Below are 24,339 nucleotides of genomic sequence, written 5' to 3' on the forward strand. Positions count from 1 at the left end.
ATGTGGCGACATATAGACTGTGAGTATGGTTCTGATTAATGGCGAAATATTTGCTGCTTTCATGGTTCGACTGTGACAGGAAGTCACGTTGGAGGTGTTGTTGATCAGGTAAGATAACTGCTTGTAATATGGGGTCGATCGCAGCAGCAGAGGAAGACAAGGTATCAAGTTCTTGATTCGTCGATACCTGATCCTGCATATCGAACGGGTTATGGAATATTAACTCATTTTGGAGTTGCACATGTTGGTCATGTTCATTCTGACATGTGACTGTGGTAGCAAGCGAGCTTGCAACAAACGTTTCTACTTCAGAACTGATGGCTCGACCGTTGCCACTGCTGCTGTCAAACAACTCGAATGGGTTGCCGGTCTGTGCTAGGTGTGCCATGGAGTACATCATCGCCGGCATATGATACCTATTCTGATGCTGAATTATGGAGCCATGGCGTTTATGACCTAAATCACCGGTTGTGTTGAGATTAATTGTTAAATAGTCATCATCATTCTCGTCTGCTTGGTTTTCGTGATTCATTACTGAGCCTCAGTAATTGTACTGCGTGGTCCGACTATTGATCCGTCTTGTTTAACAAATTCAATCACGTGCGTCGAGGATTCAACTATTAATTGAAATTAAACTAGTTTAAGTCATGTTAGTCATGGTCGTTGTGGAAAGTTTAAAACATTGAAATAATGAAATTAAAAAAAAAATTAAATTTTTTTTAAAGAACAATGGAACAAATACCGCAGTGAACTAAGCACTTACGTTATACCTTTCTGTTGTTATAAACCATATATATTTTTATATAAGGCAAATAGAAAATTATTTTTTTTTTTTGATTGTAAAGAAAAAAAGAAGGAGTTCTACTGTGATTGGTTGTTGGAATATAGAGAAGCAGAATAAGTCCTTCCTAATCAGGTAGGAGTAATGGCTTCAACTAAGTCCAAGCGACAACAGCAAGCCAATGGACACATGGTAAGATATATATGAGAAAGAAATACAATCCCTATTATTAAAAATTTATCTATACAAATCAATTGGGTTCGGCCGATATTTGCTTTTAATTTCTCTTTGTTAGGTAACGATTATAGAAATGACAAACCATTGTCTCCTTTATCGGGTCCGGTTTCTGCATAAAAGTAGCCTATTCTCGGCTACAACAACAACAACAAGATTATCGGCATGCATTACAATTGAGCAAACAATACGGTGATGGCCCATGACGTATTTGATTGGAAGTTCAGTTGACTCCCGGGCTTCCGCTGAATTTGAGTTGTTACATAATATAGTTGATCTTTCAAATTCATTGCGGCAGTTCGGTTCGGCAACCCGGTATTATTGAAATCGTGGGTACGGGCTTTGGCCAACGAGAGTTTACGTACAACCAGCAAAAAACTAAGACAATAGCTTCACTTAACCCAGTCAGATCAACGAGCCTATGAATTTGAATTCTTCTAATAGTACATCCAATCAATCGCTATTATCATCCATCCTCATCGTCTAATACATCGTAATTCAAATTGTTAGTATTTAATTCAGGGCGGTACATGAGATAAATTGGCTGATTTGGTGCTGTTGTCAATTCATGGCTGTCCTGGAATTACCAAATTAAGTGATCCAAATGATCATCCTTCGTTGCAAAAATCTTTTGGCGCTAGGAACAGGCAAACCAGAAATTGAAAAAACTCAGAAGCGAATATCCCCCACTTGCCCATACTGCATCATGAGACTGTACTGTATCTATAGCCAGTATCACATCCATTTCCTTCTTCTTAACGTATGCATATTTAATAACAGACCAAATATAATTACTTACTTTGATGTACTTACTGATAAACGACAAACTCAATGACTTCGCAAATAAAAAAAAAAAAAAAAAAAAAAAAGAAAAAAGAAAAAGGAAAAAAGAAAAAAGAAAAGAAAAGGAAAGGAAAAACCTGTTCCAATTCGTCTTGCTGCCATATATAAATAAATAAATACGATTAAGTACATTCACAATTTTTAAAAATAAACACGTAAACACATGAATCATTTCCCATTTCAAAATAACAAAGTCAAGATTAAAAAAAAAAAAAAGAGGTAGATTAAAAATACAAAAAGGCTAATTCAAAATGATTAAAAATAAAAATATAACACTTCATTTAGTAATTCTGGTTCATGGCGGAAATATTTCCAATTTTTTTATCTTTTTCCCCATTGTGTTTGCATTTGTTGTATCGATCATCCCAGTCCCAGTTCGTTAAAGGTAAAAAGAAAATAATAAAAAAAAAGGAGAAAGAAGAAAATAAATAACAAAATATTAAAACCATACACATTCATCAGTAAGAAGAAAAAAAAAGTAAACATCCATAAGTCATATTTCATAGAATCATGCTGTTTCATCATTTTCTTTTATAATATCTCAGGTAAAAATTCCATCACATTATTTCATAAATCATTAAAATGCTAAAAAACGAAAAAAATAAATTTAAATAAATGAAACGTTTTTCATCTCGCTCAGAGTGAGCCACTGGCATTGAAAAAAAAATGTAAATGTAAATGAATAAAGCGGATATTTGGCGGAACCTTCCGTAAACGATTCAAAATTTATTCAACTAAAATATCCTTTTGAAGCTTCAAATCTTGTACGCTTCTTGTCGAAACACGTTGCAGTCTTCTTCGTTGCTCGGTGGCTAAATTCGATGGCGTTGTAAAAGGTGATGATAATGATGACAATGGCATTTGGTCAAATATGCTACTACCTCGCAGCGAAACGTTCGAGTTCGAGAAGGACTCTCTAAGTGAAGCCGAGGACGGGATTCTTGGCAATCCCGGTGGTCCACCGTTACCATTACTTCCAGGTCCCAGTGATGAATTTGAAGCAAGGGACGCGGTGCTGCCGTTTCGTCCAATCGAATACAACCCGTTACCGCCACCATGCACGCTTGCCCTGGCAGTAGACCGAATATCAGCAAATGATTTTGTGCCCCTAAGCGATCGAGCCATATTTCCGGACTTCATGGTCGCAAACAACGACGACGAAGGCGGCATGTCCAAAATCGCAGAAGCGGTCGATGACGGCACGGCGGCCGAGTTTATCGGGTGCGGTGCGAACACGCTGCGCATGCCGGGCGTACTGCTGCCACTGGATGCCGCACCAGGGCCCGGAACAAGAGACAAGCCTGAAGGTGATTTGCGGGATACAACGACATAGCGAGTATCGCCCTCGCCATGCAAGGAATGAGATAATCTCAAATTTTGAGCAATAACTTGAACCGCTCGTCGATGTATTGGATTCATGTCTCGAGCAAATACAAGTTCGTTGCCTGCTTCAGGCGAGTTTTGGAACAACAAAATTTCAGAATAAATTTCCAGTGTGCGTTGATCATTCAAATCAACATCCAAAGCTAAAAAAAAAAACATGATAAGTTATTTCATATACATAAAGATGACTTAAAAATATTCACTCACGATGTTTGTTTTCATCTGCCAGTTGCGGTTTGAAATTGTTGACATGTTTCTGGGGGTAAAAGAAGGAACTGTTTCTGTGTTGCTCTTCCAATTGACCGCGCTTGCTTCTCTTCTCCCTCTCAACGCGCTCGCGTTCACTAGCGGGCAGCAACTTCTTATACTCGACTCTTAACCGGCGGCCATGAACTTCAAATCCATTCATCATCACGATTGCTCTAGCTGTGTCATTTGCAGATGTAAAGTTCGCAAACGCAAGACCTCGAAATACGCCGGCGTTGTCAGTGTGAAAATTAAGCGCGTACGGCAACGACAGGCCAAGGTTGACCATGATATCAAGAAGTTGCTCCCTGCCAATGTTAAACGGAATGTTTTTGATCACAATCGCGGTTGAAATAAATTCATCTTCTTGTTGAGAGCCACGTGACGGTAAAGTGAATGATGAACCCATCGAAACGTCACTCTTTGCCGGAGATAAGCTGCCTGGGGGTGAGTAGGCGGATGGGATGGATGACCGTGCAAGGTTAAGATCAGTAATGAGAGGAGGGGATTCCATCCAACGCTAAACGCACAAAAAAAATTACAAATTACATCATACAAGCGGGAGCCAATCAATTTGACTTACCAAAGTGGGCGACCGCTGCTTGACGGGCTGCTGCTGTGGGATTGGCATCCAAGATTGATCGTACGCGTATGATCCATTAAGCGTTCCACTCATCCGCTGAGCGTCATATCTGGTATCTTCGCCAATGTATGATGGCTGCTGACCGAAATACGGCTCGTTCGTAAACGCGCCGAGATCGTAGTCATACCCGTTGCCGGCAATGGCATTGACCACGTTGCTGCCGGCGTGACTATTGTTGTTTAAAACAGGTGCTTTCATGACGTTGTTAAACGTCTCAAAATGTCGAGATTGTGCTCTGCGAAGCACATGTGGCTGTTGAGGTTGTTGAGGTTGTTGTTGATGCTGTGCACGCACACCGGATGAACTTACGGCATCAGGTGAAGGAAACATGGCACCTATATAAACTGCAATTCAAATCACAGACTATATGTGCACAATTGAGTTGGATAGCGATAAGAACAAGTCGTCGTTGTTGTTGTTGTTGTCGCCTCGGGGAAAGTACTACGACGATCAAATTTCCATGTACCCAAACAAAAAAAAAAAAAATATTCTGCAAAAAACCAGTTCAAAATAAACAAATAATTTAAACCAATCTAGCGACGAACAGCAAACAAAAAAAGATAGGAATTTGACAAATAAATGCAACGATCTGGCTGTTTTGGTGTGAAATTGAGTAATAAACAACAAGCCTGAGCGGGAGGGGCGAAGGGGAATTTATTTCGCACCGGGTAAGCATGCGTCCATGGCGCGTTTTGCGACACACGCGTCGCGCCAAAGCAAACGCGTCAATAATTAATTTGTCATGGAGTTCATCATCGCATTTATCAACAGGTAGAGAGATAGCGATGCTTGCTCAGTAATGAAGTCAGTTTCAAGAAGCTTAACGTCAGGCCATTGTTGAAACTTAATAATAGATGGAAATTAGGACAAGATATTTATCTTGACAGCGTGAACTTTTTGGTCTTCCATGGTGTACTTGAAATAGAAAACAGGAAATCCCTTTCAAACGAAATATATTTATGCTGGTCAACTGTCACAATTTGGCTCTTTTTTTTCCTGCTACAAGCAGCCTATCGCGACAGCAATATACCAATATTTAAGCGGGGCCCACATGATTCCTAAAAACAAAGAATTCGTTTGATAATCTACAATAACTCGATCAGTTATTATTGACTCAGTGGATATTGGACAGTCGCGATAATTGACAGTAAAGATGGAAAATGGCACAGCTTTTATGCTCAAACTGCTATTCTCATGATGAACTATTCTTGCTCAACATACACCAAATGTGATAGTGTTGAATGCACATGCACAAGAGCAATTTAATATTTCATCTGAGAATAAAAAGGATTTTATAAACGCAACAAGATATTTAATTGGTGATGATAATAAAACTGATAAACATATTGAGAAATTACATAACAAGCAGAAAAAAAGTAACAAGAACATTACACCAACGCCTAAGCCTGTAAAGCAGTCAAATTCATTGGCAAAGCTATATCCTGTTTCATATCTCCCACAATTGATGATGAAAATAATGAATGACTTTGGAAAAACTTCCATTTGTGTTTTGTCATTTTAACCTGCACGGCGCCAGTCGTCTTCATTACATGCACTTTCCCAAATGCGTGATTATTATTGAGCTTAATATCACCATTAAGGGGCTTTTTAAATATTGAAGTAATTTTTTTCATTAACGTAGTCTTTAACTCATTTTCCATACCAGCAATAATAGTTGGGATTTGTGTTGAAGTCCGTGTTGTTGCTGTGATGGCAGTGGTCGTCGTTGCAGTGCTAGACCTTGGCCCGGCCATGCTTTTTGCCTTGCCTAAATTTAGCTTCCGCGTGGTCGCAAACACTCTATTGAATAATTTTTTAAATTTCGTCGCATGAACAGGTGTAATGGTATTGATATTAGCATTATCAGAACCGATATTATCAGTATGAACAGCAGCAGCAGTGGTATTGTGATAAAACGCGTTCGCAAACATTAACGAAATTTTCTTTAAAAAAGGAAATTTTTTCTGGTCATCAACCGTTTTCGCTACTGGGTTCAGAACATGCAATGCATTAATTGAAATAATCAGTGGATTGTACAGGTTGGTAGCATGGTATGGGTATAATGCTTGAAGCTCGGGCTGGTAGAAGAATGTAAGTGCCTAAACACCCCCATTCGTATTAGTAAATAAGCAAGCAAGACAAAATAAAGTGCCTTACATGACGGTTGGATTGATTTTTCAACAATATTCTATCCCATTTTTCAAGAATATCATTGTAGCGACGAAGCCAGTAGTTAACCACTTGTGGATCAACAACCACATGGAAGGTATTAACCTGGCATTGCTCACCATGTTCGTTGTTTATCGGAATCGTGCAATTAATGCCAATATCAAGTATTCCGTTATGCAAGCCGTGATCTTCCTGCATGTCTAGCATGGCCATTTTAATCATGACTTGCGCGTGCATTTTTCTAAATGAAGTGATAATATTGGCAAACGATGCTTCATCTTCAGTGATTATTGTTGTCGATGCAGAATCTGCCCTAGTAATAGTCCCAGTATATAATGGATGTCTCGTAGTGACGAATTCAAAAACAGACGACTTGTCATCATCATGTTCGTCATAATTAACGATATGCTCTTCATTTGCGATTTCCTCTGCCAATGCCTCTCTCAAGCGGCAAGCAAATTCAATAACGTCCATAATAACTCATACAAAAAAATATGTGTTTTTTCTTTCTTTTTCCTTAAAAGTAAATGAGAGTTTCAGGCATTCTTATGAAGGGTATATCTTTACTGGCCCGATTGAAACACAGCATTCAGACTCAGACTCGGTACCTACATCACTTGCCCCTGTGTAGACGCGTCAACGTTTTTGCAAATATAGCGCAATCTTCTTGGAGTGTGGGCTTTTCGCCGGCCTCGGCAATATTCAAACTTCATCCCCGCAAATAAATTGACTACGTTGTTGCATATATACTATTTGGATTTATTTTTTTAAAAAAGAAAACTTGTTATCAATGACAAGCACAAATGGACATGAGAAACTATTTGACAAGTCAACCATTGTCGTAAACGAGGTAACCAACGAAAACGGCACGCAAGCCGGGCATGACCGGAATAATAGTTCGACACCACCACCCACACCGCAAGGGCGGCGGCGAGGAGCATTATTCAACTGGTTACATTCATACGAAACATTTCTACTTAAAAACGCAAGCCAGATTTCTTCAATTGAGTCTACGTTGCGATCTATGAGTTACGTTTTGCCTGCTCGATACAGAGAAGCCGAGATCACTACCGAGTTGTGTAAGTTGTTTCGCAATGTTTTATGTTTTTAATTATCTTTTAATTTAAGAAAGTACATAACTGATTTGTTTTAGTATATTCTACACTTAATATTCTTGGATTGTATCATGACACAATTCTCGCCCGTGCAATCGAATCATCATCATCTTCTTCTTCTTCTTCATCAAGCTCACCATCCGTGGTGATTCACCCGCCTTCGCCTCATGCGCGATACACGCGGTCACTTATAGCCTCTTCACCAACATATAAGCGACTAGCGTACGTGCTAACCGTCATTCGGCAGACCGAGTTATTGATTGAAATGGCATCGTTTAAGCGAGCCGGCCACAAAGGCAGGTGGACCGCCGTGCTCGGTTTGGAATCAGTCAAGGCATCTATACGGTTGTACCTGTTATTGGCGGTCACGGCCAGCCGCACGGTGCCGATGAACGTTTTGCCGGATCGAGAAGTGGATCCGAAGCAGCTTGATCCAGATACTGCTACAGAGCACGGTAGCGTTCAAGAGGATGAAGACAAATACTGGATCATGCCCCGCACGGGCAGGCGCTTGCCACGGCAGCAACAGCCTGCCATCGATTTGCTCATGAAGAACGTGTTGCTTCCAGATGATGTGTGCACCGGAACAAGTCTCATGCACGTGCTGACTACTGATGGGAAAATGAAGGAAATTGTGTATATCTTGCGGCCGGTGATTTATGCCGTGTTGGCCTTTGCCGTGGCCAGGTTGAAAACCGAACCAGACTGGGCACGCAAGAACAAAGCGATAAAGTTTTTGGGTATTCCTATTGGGCTTGTAACTCGTGGGGTCGAAGTTTTGCCATGGGTGGTTGGGTTCGCACTCGAATATGCGTGCCGTGATGGCATGCTCGAAACAGCGGCAACGTCAAGTGATGATAATGACCGCAGCAACAGGGCAAGTTTGTTCACAAAGCTCACCGGCCTGGAACGAGAAGAATTTAAAAAACGGACCCGTGCTCTATGGTGGTGGGCCGTACGTGGGTCTGCAGCTTATGGCTTGGTAACCAAGCCTGTGCTGGACCGCATCGTGCGAGTAGCCGGACGCGTGCCAGTCGTGAACCTGGTTGCTGGGTTTGTTGCAGATTATCAATACTTAATTGAAACGTATCATTTTGCAAGTGAGTAACAGTTTTTTTTTTTTTGATCAAATTGTGTACGCAAATATTAATGTTGGGTTACTTGTGTATAGGTTCGAGTTTGTAAGGTCTTTCCCAAAATGACTGTTTCTCTTCTTATTATATTGGCTGCAGCTCAGAAGACAAAAAAGTTTGTTTACAAACGAAGTTACGGCGTATTTTGTATAGTACGTTAATTTTCTGCATACGCGCATACGTGATTTATTCGGGAATTGTAATGATTCCTGTTATCCTTAACAAGGAGAACATGATTTTAAGCTTTCATAATGATTATATATAATACGTTTATACGAATTATTAATACTCTGGGACCCAACATGTTTTAGTTTTGGCTAAAAGTTTTCATGTATTAATTTCATTTTATTTTATTTTATTTTTTTTTTTTTTTTTTTGGGAGGCACAAACCATTGAGCAACTAAATAGCGTTTATTTATAAACATAGAACTTGACTAATCCAATTTATCTATCATTATCTATCTGTAATGATTCTTTTAATTTTTTGGACAAGCTAGAGAAGGAACAAACGTTGACCAGGTATTAATTTTTCTGCTTTCGTGTTTAAAATAATTTCCCAGTTTCTATTCCCAGGCTCGAACAAAACTGCAACCTATATCAATTGCCTGTGGTTAAATTTACACCTTTGCGCTTTTGCATGGAATTGACAGGAACAAGAACTTTAGTGAGATTTAAGGTTTATTTTTTCTTTCCTCCATTTATGTATTTCTATAGCAGCTATAACTACTACTAATTGCAACATCAATTTTTTAAATAAAAAAAAAATTTTCTTTTACAATCACAAGGCATTCTTAATTTTTTAAAAAGACGCAAACGTGCTCAAGCTCTTGCGTGCCTGACCTTCATATGAAACCAGCAAGTTATCCCAGCAACTTGAACCCAGCGCAGCATTCTGCACCCACGTGGGCTCCCAATAGAAAAGTCCAGATTTGGGGACCGCGGAATCAATAACGGATGCCAATCTTTTCAAAAACTGGATCTGACCTGACTCAGAAAACGGAATATCCGAAAGATCAGACGGCAATTGGTAAGCTGGGTCCGGGCAGTTATAAGGCCAATCGGTTTCGACCACCAATACGGGCTTTTTATAAGTGGCATGCAAGTTTCGCAACGTCGTGTTTAAGTCTGACAAGGTTGCGTCGGATCCGTAGAACGGGTAGTACGACACGCCGATCACATCGAAATCCTTACTAGTTAATGAACCCTGGGCCAAGATGCTGTCGTAGAAAAAAGACTGCTGCTCCCAATTCCAACCATTGTCAATATGAATCATGATTTGCGGCTTGGAACCTTGCTTAGAATCACGAATGGCTTTGGATGCTACGTGAAGCAAGCTGGCCACGTTATCAAACGAGCTGGACGTGGCCAACGGCCACAGCAAGCCGTGCCGGATTTCGTTACCGATGGAAATAAATTTCAATGAGATACCATATTCATAAAACGTGTCACACACATTCTTGGTGTAGTTGTACAACTGGCCTTCGAGCACCGTAATATTATCAGTTGACCATCCACCTGGAGTTGCCTATAAACAGTTGAATAAGCTTCATTGTGTACAAATAACGTGATACGCATACCTGTTTGGAAGGATCAGCCCAATAATCACTGTAATGAAAATCCAAGTAAATGTCCAACCCGGCTTTCCTCATGCGCTGGGCAAGCACAAGGTTGTAATCCAAGTTATATGAACCGCCATCGGGGTTAACCCAAATTCGCTGCCGACTGGTATTAATGCCAGATTCAGAAAGAATTTGTTCAACAGGTTTAAGATTGCCATGGACATCTTTAAACGAAGTACCCGATGATTCAGAGATTAATAACGATGAAGCATCAACTCCCTTGTACAACAATTTGGCCTGAGTTAGGGAAAGAAGTGAAATCAAAGCACCAACTATAGCACCACCACGCATTTTTGATTTAATTAAAATGTCTTGCAAAAATCGATTAATTGAATTGGGATATGAAATAATTTGAAAGCAGTGACACTCAGTCCCTATTTATATCTCAGATTTTTGTTCGCAACTAATTCACTAGCTCCCGCTTCCCCTTCTTCTCCTTCGCCATTCTTTATTTTTGGCATCAGCTAAAGTCATAAAGTGGGGTCAGAAAATAAATAAATTGAGATAGTTAAAAACGCACTGGACGTGCAGTTTCATTTGGTAACAGTGTATGTAAAAGAATCGCACTGTTCTTGTATTAATCGCGCTTCGAAGCGCAAGCGCAGCTGCAATGTACAATTAAATTAGTTAATGATCAGGACTTGATTTCATATACCGTAGATATTTTCAAGATCTGGAATGCTTCTTAAAACTCAAGCCTTGAAGTACACATGATCACCGCCATTATCGTCCGCTTGCATTACACGCTAGATCCCGAAATAAGGCATGAAAAAACAAGGGAAAAACACAAAACAATAATTGCCAAGTTTGTATCGCTTAGCGCTTAATGGTCCACATTTACGGCTCGCTGCAATTAGTATTTTCATTGATTGGTGCATGCGTAAACCTAGTTCGTGAGTTGAGAATGAACAACGCGGGGGTGAAAGCGGGGCGGTACCCGTGGGGAGACAATGTGAGAAATGAAATCGATTAATTAGTTATTTCGGAATCATAGCTATTTCTAAGTTATAAATAAATACTGAAAGGATTCATGGCGTAGTTGTTGGAACGAAGTGATTATATCTACGACTTACAGTCTACACGTTCAAGCCGATAGCGCATCAGGTTGCGTTGCATCTCTTCTAACCAAATGTGTTTATTGGGTTAACTGCGCGCTCTCCATAATTTCGTTATCAGCCAGTTACTAATTTTGAAATTTTGGTATCTTTATGTCATACAAAAATAATAAAACAAGATAGTTAGAACTTTTTTTCTAATTCATGTTTGTGAAAGCGACTGCAATTTGAAATTCATCGTTGCTTTAAGGCCACACCACCTTACTGAGTCCCTAACCAAACCTTACCAACGCAATAATTTCATGCGCGTTGCAGTCTGACTTGGTCCCTTAGATACCCTGCATAGACTAACCTATTGTCTTAATTTCGATGATGAATAAATCTATTATGGCCACAGCCTCAGCTTATTTATATGTACAAGTACAAACACAACCCTAGTCTTAAACCAGCCACGCCCAGCCATTCACAGCCCAACACCCCCCCCCCCACAACATAGTAAATTTGACAAGAAATTATCACACCGAAGTGAATTGAAGGCGTTGAAGAAATTGCTCATGTGCCGGACGAGGAAGAGGTTTGGTAAAAGCCGTCGGCCCATAGTTCTGACGAAGGAGCCCAGTGAGGGGCGACACTCCGAGCCGCAATACATTCACGGAGAAACGCGTCTTTGAGAAAGTGACGGTTGCGTGGGCTGTATTTTCCACTTAACGCAGTAGCAAGAGCACTCTGATTATCCATAGCCAAAGGAGTGGGGTCAGAGAGAGTCACGAAAAACACTTCCTCGTAAAGAGGACGTATGTACTGGAGGTCAACGAACAGCGCCAGTTGCAGAGTTGTACTCCGCTTCAGTCGTACTTAAAGCAACGGAATGTTGACACTTAGCGCTCCAGCCCACTGGTGTCCTACCAACAGTCAACACATAACCTGAAATAGAGTGTGCACGAGTATTGGAAGCCCAGGTGGCGTCACTAGCAAGGCCTAGGTCACATGAACCACGACGAAAAGTCAGACTAAGGTCAGCAGAGGCCGCTAGGTAGCGAAGAAGATAGCGGAGACACGTTTCAGCAACAGAAGTCGGATGAGCCATAACAGATGCAAGACGATTAACTGCATATGCAATATCCGGACGGGTAAAGTTGGCGATATGAAGAAGTGCACCAACAGCAGAGCGGCAGCGAGTAGCAGCCGAGTCGTCAAGAAGAGGAGCAGTGTCACCGACAGGAAGAGGATCATGCGGCTGTCGAAAACAAAGGACCGCAGTAGAAACGGGAAGGTGAGTTAGATCGTCAATAGTGTCGTTCGCAGCAACAGTATATGCAGGGTGAGACGTAGTGAGGCCATGCATGTAATCGAAGAACTCCAGAATCGTAGGTGATATTCATACCCAAATAGTGTGAGACGGGACCAAGGTCTTCTGCAACCCGGTTGCATTCGCTTTTTAGGTGAGGGGTGAGTGCATATAGGACGGAGCCTACACTATAGCCAATCCGGCCAGAATAAATAATAGTGGGCGGGGCAGGTTTAGGGCTCAAGTTGTTTTTAGATAATGTGTTATGTAATCCAGGATTTGAAGGTTTTGGATGATTGAAATAAGTGATCGCACACGAGATCCAGAGAACATACATTTTATATTTCATACCCACGCATTCGAAGGCCTTAAATTGAATTTCTGGACCAGTAGTTACAACTTAAACCATGCCTAAGATAAGTATAAGGTTGAATAAATTTACTGGTTGAAAGCTAACTTTGAATACTTTTTCTGTGATTATTGCGATGGTACGAAGCATTAAAAGGAATAAGATCAAGTAGTTCCTTTTTAAATAAGTTTTTTGAAACGGATTTTTTAAATGCTAACCGGTGGGCGGGGGGGAAAAATTATAGTTTTTTTAACCCATGATTCCATGAGTGTTCGAAAGGCACATAATAGTGGCCGAAATCATATTAAAAACGTGGTTGAATATTATCAAAGTATGGTTTTGTTCATTTTTTTGTTAAAATTGGCTTAGAAAAACAAGTGGAACTAACCATGAGGCGGTCATTGAAATGTAGAAATCAGTCAAGAGCAAGCACAGGCGATTATTGACAGCATCACTAATCAATACACGGTTGATGGCAAGCCAATCTCAGCAGGTGCTGCGCCAGGAATCATTTCAGCAGCAGCAGCAGCTGCTGCTGCAGGAACAACAGGAACAACGACAACAACAGGAGGAGCACCATTTTCACTGTCATCTTCAGGGCAGATTTCACTGCCGTATCATTTCCCCGCTGGCGCTTCTATCCCGCCGCCCGTACCGGGCATGCCCATGCCTCCACTCCCGGTGCCACCGTTCCCAATACCTTCGTCATTAGCCGCGCCTGGCATGGTACCAAATGCACCCGGAGCACCGGGCGGATTATCACTTCCGCCGCAGTTACCCTTACCATTGCCAGGACAGTTCACTTTGCCTCCGTTGCCGCCACCACCGGGAAGTACATTTGCAGTGCCACCACCACCGGGTGTGTTGCCGCTGCCACCGCCTGGCATGTTGCCCATCCCGCCCCCTGGTATGCTACCGATTCCGACGGCACCTGGAATAAACCCTCAACAGCAGTCGTTCCAGACACCGACACCCCCTCCCGGGCTCCAACATTCTCAGCGCCGGTGATTTTACAAATGAGGTGGTTTTTTTTAAAGTATAGACTTTCTATTTCTTTGTATATTATGAAGTGTAATATTATTAATGCTACGATCTATTCACGTAACTGCGGTTCAAGATCAATGCGCCAGCCCTTGGAGTACAATATGAAGATCGTAGGAATGTGCCCCGCTCGCCGGTTCTATATACTCATTCTGTTGAAAATCCTCCGGTCGGGTTCCTGTTGTCGTTTGCACATAAACAAGAGCAACTGGTTACCTCCGCTTGTCGAGGCAGAGCCATTTATCTCGTATGGCTGCTTAATTCTTTTGAGCGCCAAATATGCAAGGTTTACACACCACCACTACCATTATATTGCTTGCCTTTTAAAAATGAAAACAATTTCGTGCTTTTCTTTTGCCTTGATAATGATGATGATGCCGATGATGTTGAGGTTGATACTTCTGGGTACGTATTAGTACTGCCTCGCCGATGCGCCTCATTCGCAAACAAAGTAGCTGCCGTCGGCTTGCGCGACTTGATTGCATCAGCTGCCGATGCCCGCCTTGGTGCTTGCGTTACTGCTGATGCCGCTCTGGCCATGCGAAATGAAGTAGATGATGAAGAAACGGAAGATGACGATGTTGTTGTTCCTGTTGAGGTTGAAGGTGGCCGGGTGGATAGGAAGCTAACCAAATGAGAGGTCATGCGAGTGTCGGTTTCGAACTCGTCCCTCGGCCGCGGCGAGCCAATGCCGCTGACGCCACCGGTAAGTAAAGTTTCAGTTGTGTTGTTATTATCGTCGGTATTCTTTGTATTGGTAGGTTTCTGATGAGAGTAAGACGTATTCTCTTGCACCGGCGGTGATGGGGCTGATGTAATTCCCGAAAATCCGAGTCGGTTAATAATAGACGTCTTGGGTTGCACGGCGGACTGGTTGTCCAATACGACGACGAGGTCTTCTCGAGACCTTGGTGTGGGCGGAAATGGCTGTGATAAAACGTCAGTTAACATTTTAAAAAACAAAAGAATATATAGAGACCTACAGTTACATCACGTAGCTTGTCTGGGGTTAAGCTTAGCTTGTAAGTGACGTCGCTCTTAAGCAAATGCTCAAACGTGACGTGGCCGATGTCGGGGTCATCGTCGTCATCATTGATGCTGTGGTTAGTGCTGTCCGTCTTATTGCTGGTAGTGTTGACATTGTTTGTGCTGGCACTGGCGCTGGTACTGATACTGGTATTACTTTTAATAGTTCGATGAGATATCCAAGTATATTTCCGAACGACTTTGTCCGAGGGCATGCGGGAGCTGAATCCAGGCACGGCCTGTGATGGCGCCGCCGTCAACACAATGACCGACTCGCTGTCCCCATCGCTAACATGGCCATTGATACCATTTAGTCTACTGTGGTCATTTTCAGATGGCCATGGTACTGGTATGACATGATCAACATTGGTCAAATCACGAGCTCTCCAATGCTGCCATATTTTGCCCAGGACCGGGTCCATTGCCAAACGGCCCAGATCCGTCATTGTGATGGCCAACGAAGATGATGCAGTACTTCTCCTGGTCGCTGCTGCCATCAGCACCCGACTAAGCGCGGCCCTGCCGGCAGACCGCAAAACATATTCGGCAACGTGGTCGACCATGCCGGCGAGGTATACTCGGGCTGGCTCGTCGTCGTAGTCATCAATGGCATCATCTTCATCGTCCATATCATCAATATCATTTTCATAATCACCCAGAGCCGACAAGTTCATGCACCTAATTCGTACTCGAGTCCATGCAGATATGGGGTCAAACTCATTGTCGAGCTCGGCCTCGTGCTTGTCCCTCTCGTCGTCACGTTGATCAGCGTCCACGGCCACAAGCCGGGCCAATTGCTGGGGCAAAGTCCTTGTAACAGCTGCTGCCAAATCAGACACTGCCACTGATGATCTTGCACCTGCCACTACGGCGAATACGGCACCGTCAACGAACCGGTTGACCGTGGCCAGTGCCTCAAGGTCGGGCGGCAACACTTTGACGGCGCCTGCGTGCGCTGCCACGGCCGGGTCAGCGGCCACAAAGGCTGCAGCTGCGGCAGCTCCTACATAACGAGCTGCAGCTCCACGCGTAGCTTGTGTTGCCATCGAGCGAAGCAGTTGCGATCTATGGGCGAGTCGTTTGAACAAAAGTATCATTGCGGCGAACGACTTTTTCGATTAATTTACTCAACCCCTTTTGTTTGTGTCACGTGATACAACAGGGGCAGATTTTTTTTTTCTATATCTACAAAATATGAATTCTATATACATGTCTACAGCACCGCCAGCATATCTGCCTGGGTAGTGAGCTTCTCGCGAGCCTTGCCACGAGACTTGCCTAGTTCGCGCTCGGCCTGGTCGATCCTGAGCCAGTCCGTCCATGATACGACGTGCCAGTTCAGCGCCGACCCCAGTGTAGCCTGCACGCCATCCCATCCACGTCGGTCATTGTCGTTGACCTTATGATTTTCAAAATCCGCTGCAACCGTGTCGGCAGTCTCAAACGCGTCATACATGGTTTCAGCAATCACGCCGATCGGTCCGCGCTTGATCCACCCAGCCGCGTACAATCCAGATCCTACCTTGCCGAGGTCGTGAAACAGCCGGTTACCGGATGAATTGTATGCATGCTCAATCCCCGCTAGCGGTTGAGTTTGGTATCCAACGCTGACAAACACTGCTGCTGCTGGCACCTGTAAGATCTGGCCGGTCGGCCGAGCAGAAGTGTGCTTGTTGACGGGGTCACCGTCGAGATGCATCCTGTCGAACTCAACCGCCTGTACGTGATTGTCAGCATCAGCAATAAACTGCGATGGAGACAGTAAAAAATCAAGTGAAAACGATGGCCTCCTGTGATCGTCGTGCTGCTGTTGTTCCTGCTGTTTCTTCTGCAACAGCTGCAGCAGCCGCTTCTGTGATCGTGACAATGCCGTCTTGTCTTGAAACCGGTCCAACAGCGGCGCCAGCACGTCGGCCGGTGGCGGCACATACGTCACACCAGGCAGTGTCATGAGCTCACGGACCTCCTTGTTTGTAAATGCGGCCTGCGCTGGACCGCGTCGGCCCACAACCCGAACGTTGCGAATCGTGCTGGTTGCCAGCACACTGAGCGCCCTGTCAGTTATGTCCGTATGCCGCAGCGTGACCATGCCGGCCAGCAGCACGCGAGCCACGTCCAGGGCTACGTTGCCGTGTCCGACCACCACGGCGTGCTCGCCGGCGGTCAGATCAGGCTCCAAATGTTGAAACTCAGGGTGTCCGTTATACCACCCAACAAACGCACGTGCAGACATCACGCCGGTTGGTGTCGTCGTCGTCGCAGCAGCGGCCAAGGTCTTGTCTGATTCAGCACCGTATGCGAGTACGACCGCGTCGTAATTGCCTCGCACAACCTGTAAAGGCACAACATTGGGCTTAAACCCGGGCGTGCCACTACCATTTGCAAACGACGACGCACCGCCAACCATTGTATTGCCAATGAACCTGAACCGCGTCGACGCCGCCACTTCGTCAAACTTGTCCTGGCAGTTCTAATAGCTCATTGTCAGTCAGGACACAACGGAAACAACGTACACAGTGTATAGTCAATAAATGCCCTCCTGCACCTCAACACGTACTTTCACTTCCGGGTGATCAGGCGCGACGCCGAACCGGCTCAGGCCGAAAGGTACTGGCAGCTTCTCGTACATGTCCACCATGGCATCTGGCAGCCGGTCCATGAGCCGGTACGCAGTGTAGAATCCGGCCGGCCCGGAACCTATTATTGCCACCGACAGCGGCCGCTGGCGGACTGTTGTCGAAAATAACCGGACGTGTTGTGTTTTTATTCGCATCATCTTGAGCTCTTCTGTCAAAGGTGGTTACTTCCGAAAGTTTTCAATTACTAACTAGTTACAACGAAACAAGTGCGTAAGCCCTGACTAAGGCGCGTGATGTCATCGGGGCTGGCACTTCGCTACTCCACATTTTGAATTTTTTCTCCCCGACTCGGCCGAGGCAAACGACACAAGAAGCTCGCCCCGCACTCGATCTACAAGGACAAATATATTTGTACATGAATCGCCTCTACGCGTTGCGATCTTGGTTCTTATGACCTTTGCATTTGCATTTGCATGAACCTCAATTGACCTCATTACTTCATGACTACATCAATGCTGCCTGAACGAAACCGAGAAGAATCCGCGTTCGCGGCCGACCACCCGATCCCCGGCAAGGAGCATATAGTGGTGATTCGCACACCGTATGGCAAACCGCAAGCTGTGCCGGTAGCTGGTACTATTGAGCCAGGGTTTTCTGCCATTTATCGCAACGTGCGGTCGCAAGATCGGTTCATTGCCTCACCGCACCCGGCTGTGCGCACCGTATATGACGTGTTTGAGCACTCAGCCTCCGTGTTTGCCGACGGAGACTGTCTAGGTCACAGATATTACTCGCCTCAATACAAGACATGGGGCCCTTACGTGTGGCAGTCTTATGCGCAGGTGGCCGACCGCAGAACCCATTTCGGGTCCGGCCTGCTCAAGGTTGCACACGACGTGGCCGGCGTACAAGCCGCCGACAAGTTCCCGGTAGCCATATTTTCTCCCAACCGAGCAGAATGGGTCATCACTGATTTGGCATGCCAAGCATACAATTTGTACAATGTGGCTCTGTATGACTCGTTGGGACCGGAAGCTTCAGAGCACATCTTGAATCTGACTGAGACGCCGGTGTTGGTCGCGTCTCTGTCCAACATTCCCGCCATCTTGACCATCAAGCATAAGCTCCCGCATCTCAAGGTTATTATTTCTATGGATGATTTGGATAACGACAATGACAATATTGCTGCCACGTCCAAACGCAGCCTGCTCAAGCCCTGGGCCGACGCCCATGCGGTCACACTGTTTTCATTTGCTCAGATCGAGCAGCTTGGCCGCGATGCGGTTGTTCCACACACGCCACCTTCACCGCAAGACGTGTTAACTATCAATTTCACTTCGGGCACGACCGGCCTACCCAAGGGAGTCGTGCTCACCCATCGCAACGCGCTGGCGGCCGTGACAGCGTCCATGTTCGCGCTAGCTGCAAGACCTCGTGGCACCGACGTGGTTATTTCATACCTGCCCTTGGCCCACATATACGAGCGCGTGGCCATGTGTGAGGCACTGGCTTACGGTGCTGCCTACGGGTTCTTGCATGGATCCGTGCTCGAATTAGTCGACGATATTAAGCAACTGCGGCCTACGTTGTTCCCATCCGTGCCGCGGCTTTTATCGCGCATGGAGGAAGTCATGCGAGCCAAAACAGTAAACGCCCCAAGCAAGTTTGCGGCTGCGTTGTCGCGCCGTGCGTTGCAGGCAAAACTGGACGATATGCGGGCTGGAGGTACAGGAAATCTGGCCCTATGGGACGCACTATGGTCCCGCAAGATCCGCAAAAACGCCGGATTTGACCGGCTCGTGACCGCCGTTTCTGGATCAGCACCTATCTCAGATTCGACCTTACAATTCCTGCGGGCGGCGTTGGCGTGCTCGGTCATTCAAGGTTATGGCTTGACAGAAAGCTTTGCGAACGGCCTGATTGGTGAACCTGATGACAAGACGCCGGGCCATTCGGGACCGCCTGTTATTTGCAACGAGGTTCGGCTAAAGGACGTGCCAGAAATGAACTACTTTTCTACGGACCGTCCGAACCCACGCGGTGAACTTCTCATGCGTGGTCCGCTCATTTTCAGAGAATACTACAAGGATCCGCAACGCACGGCCGAGACAATTGATTCCGAAGGCTGGCTGCATACAGGTGACGTGGCATCAATTGACAGTCTTGGTCGCGTGTCTATTATTGACCGTGTCAAGAATTTTTTCAAGTTAGCGCAGGGAGAGTATGTAGCTCCGGAACGGATCGAAAACATTTACGCGGCTGGCACCGATATTGTGTCGCAGATATTTGTCCACGGTGACTCGGTGCAAACATTCTTGGTAGCCATTGTTGCTGTTAACCCGGATACTTTCGCTGCATTTGCCGGCACTGTGCTCGGCAGGCCGGTCAACCCTGCTGACTCGCACGACATTGCCGCCGCGGCCGCAGACACTCGAGTCAGGCAGGCCGCCGTGCGAGAACTTGACCGCGTGGCCAAGCAGGCCCGCTTGCAAGGATTCGAACGCGTACGCAACATTTCGCTCAAGCTTGACCCGTTCACGGCCGAGAACGGTCTCATCACACCGACCATGAAGCTTAAACGTGCCCAAGTCGTGACCTATTTCCGGAGCGACATTGATTCGCTATATCAGGAAGGCTCATTATTGCGACAACCACAGGCGGCCAAGTCGAAATTGTAAATCAGCTGGTTTTTGTTTTTATGGGATGTTTTGTATTTATCTACGCTTAATGAATCCGATGTAATTTGATTTTAATGATAATATTGCTGCCCTGTACACAATAGCTGGATATGCGACGTTTGAGCGTACTTTTCGTATTGTGATCAGTGTCACAAACAACTATAAAAACCGTGGAGCACCTGCCTTGAACTTTGGTTGATGCCTGCATCGGTACAATAGATTTTTCTGGACTTTCCATCATGCCCAGCTCTTCCTGATTGCTGGTCTCATTCAGACTTAAGCTGTTGTCTTGCAATCTAGCAATGTTTAGTCCTATAAACCTATCCAAGCAGAAAGATTTCGATACAAGTAAGGACCAGGCAAACAAACGCAATACTCGATCTGGGCATTGTTTTAGTGTCAACTTCGAGCATATTAGGATGTTCAGTGAATTTAGTTAAATTATGTACTTAATTAGGTGCTTCGTAATCACACGCTTCATGATTGACTAAGCCACGTTGTGCGGCGCCTCCACTATATCTGATAAAGCAAATCATAAACAGATAATGCCAAAATCACAATTATATTAATAGACAAGGTGTGTTGACATGAAATGGGCAATTCACAATCCCGTCGCATCACGAAGCAAGATCGGGCTGTTTTGGACATGAAGCTTCAACGTGATCGCTTGAGGCAATACCAAAAACGCATTAGCCTGGTGCTTTCTCGCGAGCACGAGCTGGCCCGGCAATGCCTGGCCAAGGGAGACAAGGACCGAGCCCTGCTCGCGTTAAGGAAAAGAAAATATCAGGAACAATTGTTAATTAAAACTGATGGCCAACTTGAAACTTTGGAACGGCTAGTGAGTTGGTAGCAATTTTTGCCGATAAATGAAAAAAAAAATGTAAACTGACCGTTCGTGACGGGGGTGGCCGGCTGCCTGATACTTTAGACGCAAAGTATCGAATTCGCATTGGTTGAAAAAGATGTGTTGTTTGGATTACAACAGGGCAGTCAAGTTTTGCGACAAATTAATAAGGAAATGTCTCTGGAAAACGTGGAGCGGTTATTAGATGAATCCGCCGATGGCATTGCATATCAAAACGTACGGCCCGCATGTAACGGTGAAAGCAGTGCAGATTACAACGGTTGCCGAACGCTAACGTTTATTTATATTACAGGAAATTAGCCAAATGCTGGCTGATTCGATCACTAATGCGGAAGAGGCAGAGATTGAAGAAGAATTCGAGGTCTTGCAACGCGAACAGGTAATGTCTACGACTGTACTCTTGACTGACGACTGCCGCAATTTGATATTGTTGGCTAATGTAATCATTATGGTAGATCTCGAAAACTATTCCCGAAGTTCCGAAAACGGAGTTGCCCCAGAAGACCGAAACCGAGGAACAGCAAGATCAACAAGAGGAAGAAGACGAGGAAGAAGAGCAGGAAGTGAGACAAAAGGTCAAGAGTCGGCGACAATTACTTGCAGCGTGAAGTTAAATTCATTATTTATGTACAAATAAAGAAACTACCAATTTTCTATTTAATACAACGGCTCATCGAGCCATTCCAAAAAATCGGGCGTAAAGTAAGAGATAATCAAACTGGCACCGGCACGTAGGCACCCGTTAGCTGCTTCAAACGCGATCGTCTTCAAATCCACAACGCCTTTTTCTGCCGCTGCATGAAGCATGGCGTACTCACCAGACACCTGGTACACGGCCACGGGCACGTTTTTGGCAATACCTTTGGCGTCAGATACAATGTCGAGATAAAATGTGGAAGGCTTCACCATGATGGCATCTGCACCTTCAGCCAAATCTCGTTCAATCGCACGCCGGGCCAGGCCGCGACCGCCAGGTGGTAATTGATAACTCTTGCGGTCTCCAAAACTAGGGGCTGAACCAGCCGCATCCCTGAACGGGCCGTACAAGTTGCCGGAAAATTTGGCCGAGTATGACAACAGCGTGGTCCGATGAGCCAGGCCGGCATCAATCAGGCCACGCTTGATGGCCAGAATGCGACCATCCACCATGTCTGACGGTGCCACGCAGTGCGCGCCTGCTCTTGCGTAGTTCACAGCTACGGCAGCTAACCTGCGCACGCTCTCTTCCCGGATCAACGTGCCATCGTCCCGAAGAATACCGCAGTGACCGTGTGACGTGTATTCGCACAGGCAAACGTCGCATGCAATGAAAAGCTTGGGAAAATTTTCCCTCAATGCTTTAATCGTGGTAATTACGGGGCCGTTGGGATCGTCGGCTGCGGTGCCGACCGGGTCCTTGACGCCGTCCTTTAACGGCACTCCGAACAGAATCACGGATGTCAACCCTTTAGACACGAGTTCTCTCACGTACGGAATCACCTTGTTTACACCCCATCTGTGTTCTCATGTTAGCCAACCCAGGTAATTATATGGTTTAATGAGTTCTACCTCTTCTGGTTCGGTAATGAATCGATGACCGTCTCCTCATCAGGATCGTCCGTAATAAATAAGGGATAGATAAACGTCGCCTTTGATTAATCATATTAATCCAAAATGTCCTTCACCCATTTGTCTCATTTCCCAAGCATGCAAGTTGTCCTGCAAAACTTACCTTGGTAAGTTGTCGCTCGTTCTGCCATAGCCGAAGTAACGGATGATGATACCCACCTTGCAAAATGCTGCTAATCTCAGTCGGCTGCGGATCCGTATACGTGGCCACGTGTTTTGAAAATGACATTATAAAATTATTAATTTATCAAGATCGAAACTGAGATGGAAAATTTTGGCTGAAGGTTATATAAATTGCGGATGAAATTCGGAATATGTAATTACTAAATATATATTACATATATTATTTTGCAGTCTCGACGTTATCTTTAGAGAGGCTTAGTCAAAAAAAAGTGTACAACTAGTTAGAGCCCATTTCAAGCGGAGCTAAAGGCGCCACCATAATTGAAATCTACAGATATTACTCATTCTTATACATGATAAACTCAATGAAGTGTCAATTGGGTTACAGACGTATCTAAATGATGTATTTTAGAAGTTGAAGTGCACACATGCGTAGATTTCAACTTTGTATTAGGTGAGATCCTCGGCATGGTTAGTCATCAACGAATTATGAGCTGATCTATCTGAATCGTCGACACGCCCGACCCATTCCAACTTGTCAAACGAAGTAAACATGTCTGAGCATAGTCACTCGCATTCACATTCGCATGGTCATGAGGCTCATAATCATTCACACAGTCCACCGCCTGAGGACACGTTTGGATCACAAAGCTTGTACGCACATATATTGCATGACCAGATTTGGACGTTGAACGAGAGCGTGCCGAACTCAGGTCGTGATGTGGTCAAGCCCTGGGATGATAGATTTGATACCACGAAAATATTGGAAAGTGATGCTGATGAACAGCTAATCATGTACATTCCGTGCGTATATCAAAATATATGCACATCTATATAAATAACTAATTTTTTTTTTTTTTTGGTTAGATTTACGGGTGTGGTCAAGCTATTTTCAATTTCGATCCGCTCAAGTCTTGATTCGGATGATGCTCCTCAAACAATCAAGTTATTTAAAAATCGAACCGATGTTGATTTTTCGATTGCTTCCGAATTAAAACCTGATGCCACCATCACGCATTCATCCTCATCCGGTGACATTATCGAATACCCACTCAAGCGGGCCATTTTTTCAAGCATGAAAAGCTTGACAATTTTTGTTGAAGATAATTATGGTGATGACGTGACGAGGATTGAATATATTGGATTAAAAGGTGAATGCAAGCCGCTAGCAAAAGAACCGGTTATTACGTTGTACGAAGCAGCTGCGAATCCAAAAGACCATAAGAACTTGGTTGGGCAAGAACGATTCGTACCTGAATTCAATTAATAGTTGTCTTTTAAAGGAAAAAAAAAATTAAAAACAAAAAAGAAAAACAAAAATGTTGTCTTGGTTTTTGGAAAAGAAAATATTTAATTTCTATGCATGACAGTTAGGCTGGTTTGAAATCATTATTCCGTCCAGCAGGGGTTGCATATGTCGGCTACTACCATGTATTATGTGTTAGTATAAGAATGGCCGCCGGTATGAACATTAAAATGCAAGCACAAGGTGAAAAAATTTGTTACCATATATCAGGTGAAGTTATCATCCGTCTGGTTGTCTCTCGAGTGAAGTCGC

The 24,339-nt window shown here is 44.5% G+C and overlaps 11 protein-coding genes across 11 annotated transcripts; 5 read left to right on the forward strand and 6 right to left on the reverse strand.

The window, feature by feature from the left end:
• Window positions 1-2,483: 2,483 nt before the first annotated feature.
• On the reverse strand, window positions 2,484-4,556 carry V1514DRAFT_68315 (uncharacterized protein). Its single transcript, XM_066930104.1, has 3 exons — window positions 4,071-4,556; window positions 3,449-4,007; window positions 2,484-3,384 (listed from the first exon to the last, which is right to left on the reverse strand). Exons 1-3 carry the CDS (start codon window positions 4,458-4,460, stop codon window positions 2,585-2,587), a joined length of 1,749 nt encoding a protein of 582 aa, XP_066785967.1. The 5' UTR covers window positions 4,461-4,556; the 3' UTR covers window positions 2,484-2,584.
• A 735-nt stretch (window positions 4,557-5,291) lies between these two features.
• On the reverse strand, window positions 5,292-6,859 carry V1514DRAFT_324186 (uncharacterized protein). The gene is made up of 2 exons (XM_066926380.1): window positions 6,288-6,859; window positions 5,292-6,229 (listed from the first exon to the last, which is right to left on the reverse strand). Exons 1-2 carry the CDS (start codon window positions 6,771-6,773, stop codon window positions 5,531-5,533), a joined length of 1,185 nt encoding a protein of 394 aa, XP_066785968.1. The 5' UTR covers window positions 6,774-6,859; the 3' UTR covers window positions 5,292-5,530.
• A 156-nt stretch (window positions 6,860-7,015) lies between these two features.
• Window positions 7,016-8,973, forward strand: V1514DRAFT_68567 (peroxisome membrane protein). The gene is made up of 3 exons (XM_066930105.1): window positions 7,016-7,378; window positions 7,453-8,514; window positions 8,586-8,973. Exons 1-3 carry the CDS (start codon window positions 7,090-7,092, stop codon window positions 8,597-8,599), a joined length of 1,365 nt encoding a protein of 454 aa, XP_066785969.1. The 5' UTR covers window positions 7,016-7,089; the 3' UTR covers window positions 8,600-8,973.
• Window positions 8,974-9,346: 373 nt separating this feature from the next.
• V1514DRAFT_340415 (glycosyl hydrolase family 53 protein) lies at window positions 9,347-10,457 on the reverse strand (the record flags this gene model as incomplete). The annotated part of the gene is made up of 2 exons (XM_066929023.1): window positions 9,347-10,072; window positions 10,125-10,457. The coding sequence occupies 2 exons, from the start codon at window positions 10,455-10,457 to the stop codon at window positions 9,347-9,349; spliced, it is 1,059 nt and encodes a 352-aa protein (XP_066785970.1).
• Window positions 10,458-12,787: 2,330 nt separating this feature from the next.
• Window positions 12,788-13,952, forward strand: V1514DRAFT_324195 (U1 zinc finger-domain-containing protein). The gene is made up of 4 exons (XM_066926381.1): window positions 12,788-12,925; window positions 12,976-12,997; window positions 13,103-13,189; window positions 13,271-13,952. Exons 1-4 carry the CDS (start codon window positions 12,917-12,919, stop codon window positions 13,864-13,866), a joined length of 714 nt encoding a protein of 237 aa, XP_066785971.1. The 5' UTR covers window positions 12,788-12,916; the 3' UTR covers window positions 13,867-13,952.
• A 574-nt stretch (window positions 13,953-14,526) lies between these two features.
• On the reverse strand, window positions 14,527-16,007 carry V1514DRAFT_68619 (uncharacterized protein). Its single transcript, XM_066930106.1, has 2 exons — window positions 14,879-16,007; window positions 14,527-14,826 (listed from the first exon to the last, which is right to left on the reverse strand). The coding sequence occupies exons 1-2, from the start codon at window positions 15,969-15,971 to the stop codon at window positions 14,738-14,740; spliced, it is 1,182 nt and encodes a 393-aa protein (XP_066785972.1). The 5' UTR covers window positions 15,972-16,007; the 3' UTR covers window positions 14,527-14,737.
• A 31-nt stretch (window positions 16,008-16,038) lies between these two features.
• Window positions 16,039-17,831, reverse strand: V1514DRAFT_361502 (uncharacterized protein; the record flags this gene model as incomplete). The annotated part of the gene is made up of 6 exons (XM_066929711.1): window positions 16,039-16,158; window positions 16,195-16,219; window positions 16,253-16,324; window positions 16,352-17,395; window positions 17,483-17,647; window positions 17,787-17,831. 6 exons carry the CDS (start codon window positions 17,829-17,831, stop codon window positions 16,139-16,141), a joined length of 1,371 nt encoding a protein of 456 aa, XP_066785973.1. The 3' UTR covers window positions 16,039-16,138.
• Window positions 17,832-17,860: 29 nt separating this feature from the next.
• On the forward strand, window positions 17,861-20,276 carry V1514DRAFT_324202 (eukaryotic long-chain fatty acid CoA synthetase (LC-FACS)). Its single transcript, XM_066926382.1, has one exon. It carries the CDS (start codon window positions 18,005-18,007, stop codon window positions 20,180-20,182), a length of 2,178 nt encoding a protein of 725 aa, XP_066785974.1. The 5' UTR covers window positions 17,861-18,004; the 3' UTR covers window positions 20,183-20,276.
• A 465-nt stretch (window positions 20,277-20,741) lies between these two features.
• On the forward strand, window positions 20,742-21,729 carry V1514DRAFT_324209 (Snf7-domain-containing protein). The gene is made up of 4 exons (XM_066926383.1): window positions 20,742-21,023; window positions 21,114-21,266; window positions 21,343-21,429; window positions 21,506-21,729. Exons 1-4 carry the CDS (start codon window positions 20,775-20,777, stop codon window positions 21,656-21,658), a joined length of 642 nt encoding a protein of 213 aa, XP_066785975.1. The 5' UTR covers window positions 20,742-20,774; the 3' UTR covers window positions 21,659-21,729.
• V1514DRAFT_324212 (uncharacterized protein) lies at window positions 21,570-23,202 on the reverse strand. The gene is made up of 3 exons (XM_066926384.1): window positions 22,762-23,202; window positions 22,599-22,678; window positions 21,570-22,545 (listed from the first exon to the last, which is right to left on the reverse strand). The coding sequence occupies exons 1-3, from the start codon at window positions 22,885-22,887 to the stop codon at window positions 21,708-21,710; spliced, it is 1,044 nt and encodes a 347-aa protein (XP_066785976.1). The 5' UTR covers window positions 22,888-23,202; the 3' UTR covers window positions 21,570-21,707.
• V1514DRAFT_68783 (galactose-binding domain-like protein) lies at window positions 23,112-24,141 on the forward strand. The gene is made up of 2 exons (XM_066930107.1): window positions 23,112-23,585; window positions 23,649-24,141. The coding sequence occupies exons 1-2, from the start codon at window positions 23,335-23,337 to the stop codon at window positions 24,046-24,048; spliced, it is 651 nt and encodes a 216-aa protein (XP_066785977.1). The 5' UTR covers window positions 23,112-23,334; the 3' UTR covers window positions 24,049-24,141.
• Window positions 24,142-24,339: the final 198 nt, after the last annotated feature.

This window comes from Lipomyces japonicus (assembly GCF_038497905.1).
Source record: "Lipomyces japonicus strain CBS 7319 unplaced genomic scaffold V1514scaffold_2, whole genome shotgun sequence".
In the NCBI taxonomy this organism is placed as follows: domain Eukaryota; kingdom Fungi; phylum Ascomycota; class Lipomycetes; order Lipomycetales; family Lipomycetaceae; genus Lipomyces; species Lipomyces japonicus.

Bases quoted from the DNA above. Each gene is read 5' to 3' on its own strand.
- V1514DRAFT_68315 (XM_066930104.1), bottom strand. From the start codon at position 4,460: ATGTTTCCTTCACCTGATGCCGTAAGTTCATCCGGTGTGCGTGCACAG. The intron at 4,008-4,070 runs GTAAGTCAAATT...TTGTGCGTTTAG, and splicing joins AGCAGCGGTCGCCCACTTTG to CGTTGGATGGAATCCCCTCC. The intron at 3,385-3,448 runs GTGAGTGAATAT...TTTTTTTTTTAG, and splicing joins GGCAGATGAAAACAAACATC to CTTTGGATGTTGATTTGAAT.
- V1514DRAFT_324186 (XM_066926380.1), bottom strand. From the start codon at position 6,773: ATGGACGTTATTGAATTTGCTTGCCGCTTGAGAGAGGCATTGGCAGAG. The intron at 6,230-6,287 runs GTAAGGCACTTT...GGGGGTGTTTAG, and splicing joins AAAATCAATCCAACCGTCAT to GCACTTACATTCTTCTACCA.
- V1514DRAFT_68567 (XM_066930105.1), top strand. From the start codon at position 7,090: ATGACAAGCACAAATGGACATGAGAAACTATTTGACAAGTCAACCATT. The intron at 7,379-7,452 runs GTAAGTTGTTTC...GATTTGTTTTAG, and splicing joins CGAGATCACTACCGAGTTGT to TATATTCTACACTTAATATT.
- V1514DRAFT_324195 (XM_066926381.1), top strand. The intron at 12,998-13,102 runs GTACGAAGCATT...GAAAAATTATAG, and splicing joins TTTCTGTGATTATTGCGATG to TTTTTTTAACCCATGATTCC. The intron at 13,190-13,270 runs GTATGGTTTTGT...ATTGAAATGTAG, and splicing joins CGTGGTTGAATATTATCAAA to AAATCAGTCAAGAGCAAGCA.
- V1514DRAFT_68619 (XM_066930106.1), bottom strand. From the start codon at position 15,971: ATGGCAACACAAGCTACGCGTGGAGCTGCAGCTCGTTATGTAGGAGCT. The intron at 14,827-14,878 runs GTCTCTATATAT...GTTTTATCACAG, and splicing joins GCTACGTGATGTAACTGTAG to CCATTTCCGCCCACACCAAG.
- V1514DRAFT_324202 (XM_066926382.1), top strand. From the start codon at position 18,005: ATGACTACATCAATGCTGCCTGAACGAAACCGAGAAGAATCCGCGTTC.
- V1514DRAFT_324209 (XM_066926383.1), top strand. From the start codon at position 20,775: ATGGGCAATTCACAATCCCGTCGCATCACGAAGCAAGATCGGGCTGTT. The intron at 21,024-21,113 runs GTGAGTTGGTAG...CTGATACTTTAG, and splicing joins TTGAAACTTTGGAACGGCTA to ACGCAAAGTATCGAATTCGC. The intron at 21,267-21,342 runs GTACGGCCCGCA...TTTATATTACAG, and splicing joins ATGGCATTGCATATCAAAAC to GAAATTAGCCAAATGCTGGC.
- V1514DRAFT_324212 (XM_066926384.1), bottom strand. From the start codon at position 22,887: ATGTCATTTTCAAAACACGTGGCCACGTATACGGATCCGCAGCCGACT. The intron at 22,679-22,761 runs GTAAGTTTTGCA...GATTAATCAAAG, and splicing joins ACGAGCGACAACTTACCAAG to GCGACGTTTATCTATCCCTT. The intron at 22,546-22,598 runs GTAGAACTCATT...ATGAGAACACAG, and splicing joins TCATTACCGAACCAGAAGAG to ATGGGGTGTAAACAAGGTGA.
- V1514DRAFT_68783 (XM_066930107.1), top strand. From the start codon at position 23,335: ATGTCTGAGCATAGTCACTCGCATTCACATTCGCATGGTCATGAGGCT. The intron at 23,586-23,648 runs GTGCGTATATCA...TTTTTTGGTTAG, and splicing joins CAGCTAATCATGTACATTCC to ATTTACGGGTGTGGTCAAGC.